General features: G+C 33.3%; 1 protein-coding gene across 1 annotated transcript in view; it reads right to left on the bottom strand.

Annotated features, from left to right (window-relative positions):
* LOC108572703 (synaptic vesicle glycoprotein 2C-like) overlaps positions 1-6194 on the bottom strand; it is a 16971-nt gene extending 10777 nt beyond the window's left edge. The window contains 2 exon segments of the mRNA XM_017934975.1: positions 5688-5764; positions 6176-6194. Of these exon segments, the coding sequence (XP_017790464.1) occupies positions 5688-5709 (22 nt within the window). The 5' untranslated portion in view covers positions 5710-5764; positions 6176-6194.
* Positions 6195-7628: the final 1434 nt, after the last annotated feature.

The following is a 7628-nucleotide window of genomic DNA, read 5'->3' as shown; positions in this document are numbered from 1 at the left end:
TATCATCACTTCGTGCAAAATTTTAAATTCACTTCAGAAGGTTAGTTAATAAGTGTCCTGTGTATATCGAAGATAAGAATAAAACATAAAGATAAAAAGTAGGTACAAGAATATAAATTGCTCGAAAAAGCGATAAGTACACGAATAAATATATTCGACTAAACGAATGAAAGTAAACATACATAAACATTTGTTCGACAAGCGAAATTAAAGGCAGCAGATTACGTTTTCAACTAAATTCAATTATAATAGATTTATCTACCAGTTCGTAATATCACGCAACTCATTTATAATACTTAATTATTGTCGATATAACAAGCAGTAACATGATAATTATTTCAATTTACAGAACAGCTACGTGTATCAAAATTTCTGTTTTTCTGCAGACGAGTGTTTGTAAATAAAAAATTGAAATTATAAACAACTTTGTAAGCATAATTGTTTACTCAATATTCACTGTAAAACTTTACTCGATTTTGCACGATCGTTCACCACCCTTCGATCAGCTTCTCCAAACGTTTAAAACATAAGATATCGTTAAATCCTGATTTGTGCAAATGTCACAAAACGATAATAATATTTATTACTGCAGTAACGAAATGATTTGCATACCGTTTCACGTTAAAATTCTTTAGAATAAATAAATAAATAAATGTGAAAGGAACGGTTCGTGTGTCGAAACGAATGAATGAAAAATTCTGACGAAGAACTTTCGAGATCTTACTATATATCGTAACGTATTACCAAATTAACTAATTACGGCAATTATAGTGAAATTATAATGTAATCGTAATATCTAAGTAGTAGGAAAGTTGTTACTTCTTCGAAATAACGAAACGAGACAAATTTACGTAATTATGTAAATAACGTGTTATTAGAATTTGAACAATGTGACAATTTACGACACTGAAACAAGTTTAACTGTGACTAATTGTAACGTCGATGTGACGGTGAACAAGGACCGACTGAAGAGTTAACGTGCACAACAGTGTTCAAGATTCAATACCTGTTTATATTAACTGTTTCTTACTTCCTTGTATCTATACAAGAGGTATAGTAAACACAAGGTGTTTGACTTGTTCTAAAATGATTTCCTCTAGTAGCAAATTCCTCGAATAACTGACACCGAATTGAGAAAATATTCCTGCAGGTATTTCCACGTTTACCGTTTTACTTAACTCCTTCGGGTTTATCCTTTTATATGTATTATTTTTATCACAGTTTTACTAGGATATTGTTGGAAATTAAATATAAGTGCTGTTTGCCAGTGTGATTTAAAATTCAGTTAAACTGTGGATTCAAGATTTTGTTATTCAGTTGTTATTATTATGAATTATAAAATTTATTCAACTCATTTATTTAAAATCGCTCTCAAATACGAGAGTAATTTGGTCAGAATTATGTACCATTTTTTATTTTTCAAATTTGTTCTCGGAGAATGCAAAATTCGCCAATTCACACTATTTCTTTATCTCTAATAGTTTTCGAGATATTGGGCTAAATATACAGGGTGTCCCGTAACTCCTCGAACACCCGGAAATGGGGGGTTGCTGGGGTGACTCTGAACAACTTTTTCCTTTTCCAAAATACAGTTTGAAGCTTCGTTTTTGAATTATTAACGAAAAACACTGGCCAATTACAGCGCGCGTAGAGGCGAAGAACAAAATTTCGCCCCAAAATTAACCCTTTCACTGCTGTTGGCGCTTTGAAAATTTCCCCTTTTGTGCCCCTGCCGCCTTTCGATACACTTTCACCTTAATTTAATCCTTCATTTTTGTCCCTTGCGCACTTCTACCTTAATTTAATAAAAGAAACTGAAAAACCAGAAATTTTTAATTTTGAAATGAAAATTTCAAAACTTATTAAATATGTATCGTCTGCCAAGCGAAAAGTGCCGCAGCGAAAGGGTCACGCGTCCTTTGGTATCAAATATAATAGTAGCATGATTTCGTAGCGAGCGTGATTGTTTGCTATACATCAGGGAGGCAGCAAATCGAACGAATGCAATCGATAACGAGGGAAAATTCCGTGATACAGCGAGGAGAAGTATGGCAACTTATTCAAGTGTCGACAGAAATAAATATTAATAAACCAACTATCCTTCCATCGCTGGTGGATGTGTTTATCATATGAGAACGATTATCGTCGAATAATCGTTGTATATCGATCTATGAATACCGCAGTCACGGTTACCTAGATTTTCACCTGGGACTTCCAGAAAAATCTCGCATAATAATCACATGTTATGACCGATATTCTGGAGTTTGTTAGTCGATTGGAGGAATTTCTTGAAGCTACAACAGTGAGAAAAGGTATTTATAAAAATACGTTTCGATTGTGCCGAGTTGATTGAATGATTCGATTAAGTTGCAGAATGTAATAATGAATAATTTTTTTTTAATTTACTGAGAGATGACGAGCAAGTATATGTATATTTCCCTTTAATAGTAATAGTTAAAAATAATCAAAACTAATCAACTTCTACTGTACATTGAAAATAATGAAAAATAATCAACTTCTACTGTACTTATAGTGTGATAATTTGGTGTAATAGATGAAGATAAGAAGCAAAAAATAAATAATAATACCCTGATACGAGGATAATAATAAGGTAAAATCTAAATGCGATAAATTATCTACATATATATTTTTCGCTCCTATACAGTAGTATATTAGAAATTTTATTCAAATGGACATAACTTATAACTCACTTATCATATTTTTAATCGCGATTATCAGAAAATTTTTGAAATCTACATTAACATTATTTACACTGCTGATTTTGTAGTTTCTCTTTTTAGATTTCGACGTGTTCCAGAATCAGATGTCACGAATTCTTTATATTTCAGAGTAGCGTATAAAAAATTTTGCGAAATTTTCATTCGCATCGAATAACAATTTTTTCTGTCATCAAGTTCGAAGATCTGGTCGTTACGTAAAGCAGTTAAACGAGCTATTTGATTAATAGTAATCGAAGCAATATCGCTTGTTAATGTACATAGAAGAAAACATTAAAATAGTCTGGATGATTTGTATTTGAGTTTCCCTGGAAATTAGAATACGTGTTCGAAACATAAACGAGGAACGGTGTTAAGTACGAAATAGCAATTGAAATTGAAACTGAAAGTGAACTAGAAAGTAAAATTAAACCGAGCAAAAGAGAAAGCAGGTTTAATAAAAACAACAAATAAAGTGTAAATGAAATTTAGGTTAATATTGCGATTGTTACGATCGACACTCGGTTAAAAGTATGGTAAAATAAAAATTAAAAAAAAAAATTAAAGTAAAATCGAAAATTGACGTTGTTTTCACGATTATTAAAATTGATATTTCGTAATGGAACCACGTACTAAGTAGTAATAGGTACTAATGAAACGTCGATATAAAAAAAATTTTAACGCGTTTTCCTTGAAAATTAATTATATTTAATTAGTGTTAATTACATTTCTCGTGATATTATGGTAATTTTTATTGTATTATACAAGGTCAGAATTACACATTGACATCTACTTTTTAATGCATTTGGTCTTCTATATAAGCCAGGACTATTACTTTCACGTGAAAACATGCAAAACATGAGGAAGCACTTAGTATTAATAAATGCATCTATCGTAAGTTTAACGAGTATTGAATATTCTTTAAGAATTTTTCAAGAACTAATACCTCGTTAGAACATTGATGTACAAAATAAAAACAAAATACAATGTAAAACAGTTAATATGACAATTATGCAAGAAATACATAATTAGTAGGATTACCAAAAATTAATTAGTAAATAATTCATTTCTCTTATATACTTTCTATAAAAAATTTGTAAGCAATTTGAAGTGAATTTGGGTTAAAACCTATCCTGCAAATTTACGCGGCAATAAAAAGACTGCACGAAACTACGAAGTTGTTCAAACATTTCCAAACGTGATACTGAAGAGCAGTTCGAACTTCCCGACAATTTATCAGAGTTTCACAAATGAAAATTCACTCATCGTGTGCATAAAATTAAAATTATCTCGTAAACTATTAACGTGCTACTTGAAATGGTTTTCATTCAAAATAATTGCTTTTCACATAAGATAAGGTTTTTTAATAATATCACTGTAAAATTCCCTTCAAATTGAAGTTGGACATTTTTACAATTTAAATTTGAAAACCGCGTAAAAAATTGTTCCAGCATTAATCAAGTTTCAATTCTCGATACGCGTTTAAATTATTTCCTAAACTAAACGTTTATGGTCTTCATTCAAAATAATTGTTTTTCACGTCAAAATTGTTTTATGACACTGGTGTACATTATTCTCAGATGAAAGCTCAGTATTTTTGGTAGATTTCAATTGTCGATAAAAATTCTGCAATTTAATCCGGAAACACGTGTACGGGGAATGTTTGACAATAAAAATTTCCGGTTTCAAGTGGACAATGTTCGTTACAAAGGAAAGTCGCTTGTTTGTGTAAACGATCTTGTGAATCCAATAGGAGACATACACCGAGGCGAGAAAGCTAAATTTTACGTGACTTTTGAAAAAATTCACGCTGCACACTACGTGATTTCCTCGCTTTTCAGTTCAGTTCATGACGAATGTGATAAACGGAAGGGAAAAACAATATTCGCGCGTTGATTCCTCGCGAACTTATCTTTAGTAGCGACATCGTTTCTATATTCTCACATTTCCAATGTTAATGTCTCTTCACTTTTAGTTTCTCGATTTTCGTTGGAAATTTTCGAAATTATACGATTCTCGATTCCTTCGAAATTCACCACGCGCAATAATTTTGCGCGCAATTCGCGAAATTTTTTGGTTTGCCGAGTTAGCGTTCTAAATTTCAAACTGACGCGATACTCGGTTCCCTTGAAATTCACCGCTGAAAGATTTTCAATTTACCGATTTACGTTCTCATTTTCAAAATTCACTCGATTCTTAGTTCCTTTGAAACTCATCACACGCGACGATTTTGCGCACAATTCGCGAAAACTGTAAGCGTAACGTATTGCCGATCATCTTTTCACGTATACGAACAGCAGGTACGATGAAAATAATTGACATTTAGGAAGATGATTTTGAAAAGTGTTCTTGATTTTACAGAAAAATTCATTCTTCGTAGTTCGACGAATTTGTAATTTCGGATAATTCCGGCTACATAAGCAGGAAATGCTATAAAATTCGAACAAGTTACACATTTGTTAGTTTTTTTATATTAATTGATAGCTTGAAGTGTCTAGTTTGTATTAGTGTGGTCGAGAAGGCGTAAGTTTACGTTGTAATAAAATTAGAAACATAAAACCGAAAAAGGCCTTTTCTTTATAATAGAGGTAAGAAAACTGTTAAATTAATCAAAAATTTTATTACTAAAACAGCAGTGGTTTCACTTTTTTTGCGGATTTCTTGCTTTTAACTTGCTTAGAACCTGGAAATATTTTCATTTGGAAAACCGTAACTTAAAATAACGTAAATATGATAAAAATGATAACTACTGTAAATGTTATGTAAATATAAACTACTTTGTTTTAATTCTTTGCAATGTTAAAAGCTGACTGGCATTACCCCACACCTCATGTTCAGATATTTCAAGCAATACAACGAACCGAATTTACATATGACAAAAAACCAATCCGTTACTTTGAAAGTAGACACATTCCTCTATTTAATGAGATTAACATTAATAACTTATGTCCATTCCAACTACTAATTTACCTTGCTTGAAAATTGCCCACATTACAAGATTACGTTGCAAAAATGAACATTCAGGTACTGTTTGAAATAAAAGGCTGCTGTAATCACAGAAACGATGAATGTTAACTAACCGCGTCATTACCAAGTGGCAGTGCTATACAAAGTCAAATCAGGCGTTTTTTTATTTTAAAAAATTAAACCCCAACTTATCACATTAGATCTTCGCACTACCAACTTTTATTTAATTCACCGCAATACTTGTACCAATGAAATGAATTTTTAAATAATTTCTCGCAATACACTGTTAACTTTTTAAAAGTTACATTAACTCTGAGAATAATTGACATTTATGAAAACGTTCACGATTTACAAAAAAAGTGAATTCTTTGTAATCGTCGTGATTCTAAGAAATTTACAACAAACTTTTATGTATCTATATCACATTGAACGTTCGCGCTATTAATTTTTCCAAAATTCAACTTCCAAATTAGACAAAATTTCTTCGTTACCTCGTACTAACAGCTGTTAATACACTTTCCCACGAGAGCCAAATTATACTCCGTCGACGAAAATTCAAAACTACCTCCTTCTCTCCCCGAAACAATTCCCTCGAAACCTACCTTCGTCCTCTACCGCGAGCTTCAACTCTATCGCACGAGAACCGTGAAAACTCGTGGGGAAAAAGCACGCAAAGAAATCCGGTCGCAAACTTGCCTCTGTACTTCACCGACGAACTCATCAAATATCCCCTTGCTGCCGTTTCCTTCGTTCCGTCAATCAAAATCGGCGAAATTCTTGTCACAGCGAACTCTCACACACAACGACAACGTTCGACACGTCGGAAAAGAGGAAGAAGCTTTTCCTCGCAGACGTAAAAGGAACAGAGACGGAGAGAGAGAGAGAGAGGAAGAAAAGAAGCACAGAGAAGGAAGGAAGGAAAGAGATAAGGAAGAGAGAGAAAAGAAAGTGTCGCGGTTGCGCGCTAGCAGAGTTAATTGCAACGTGGTGCACAGGTAAAGGCGATGAGGAGCGGAGCGTAGTTTCAGCTGCACACACCGTTCATGCCCGTCGCGAAACTACAATTCGCGTTAAAATCACGCGAACACAAAAGCCACCTGCAGCTTGTATGTAAATCTCGGCCCTGGTGGGGCGAAACAGGTTGCTGAAGTAAATCGCACGAGCGATACGCAAAAAAAAGGGGGAAAAAAAAAAAGACTCACCTCCACCCGCACCTCTCGATCGCTATAATTGTTACGATCGTTTCACGCCAGGGATTTTCTTCGAATGTTTCCAGATTTCCAGCTGAGCCAGTCCTCGCAAACTGAAACCACGATCTTCCTATGTGTGCCTAACTTGGTGCATGCGAAACTTGTCCTTTGGTTTTTTTAAATAATGTGTTTAATTGGGAATAATTTTCACACGATTCTGTACACTTTGAAAATTTATAAATCGAAGAAGTCTTCGAATGCTACTTTTACAGTGTCTTCATTCGAACGGAATTTGTTGTTACAGATATGTTTCAGGTGTTCGAAGAAATGGCGGGATTCTATACACATTCTTCCAATTATTAATTACGATGATTTATCTGAATGAGAAAATTCTTCGAATGCTGCTTTTACAGCCTCTTCACCTCGGGAGAATTATTTTTATTGAAAATATTGTTTAGGTGTTTACAGTCGAGTGAACATGCGAGGTAAAATTTGACAATCTTCACCTTGGATTGTTTTCAATAATGTTTCTTAGAATGTTATCATCGACAGCCCTATCTGGCCTTCTTTCTGACTCACTTTCCAATGAAAAGTCCACCAATTTTGAATTTTGCACACGAACCTTGAAGTGTCCTAACATTTCCATAACCTTCTTCAAATGGTAAATTCATATTTTCAACAGTTTTTATCGCCATTTTTCCAAGTATGACCTTATGTAAAAAAAAATTACCTGAATATCCTAATTATACATCTT

This window comes from Habropoda laboriosa, unplaced genomic scaffold (assembly GCF_001263275.1).
Source record: "Habropoda laboriosa isolate 0110345459 unplaced genomic scaffold, ASM126327v1 scaffold22, whole genome shotgun sequence".
NCBI lineage: Eukaryota > Metazoa > Arthropoda > Insecta > Hymenoptera > Apidae > Habropoda > Habropoda laboriosa.
Note: the sequence above shows the minus strand (reverse complement) of the source record. Positions and strands in the feature narration are given on the sequence as shown.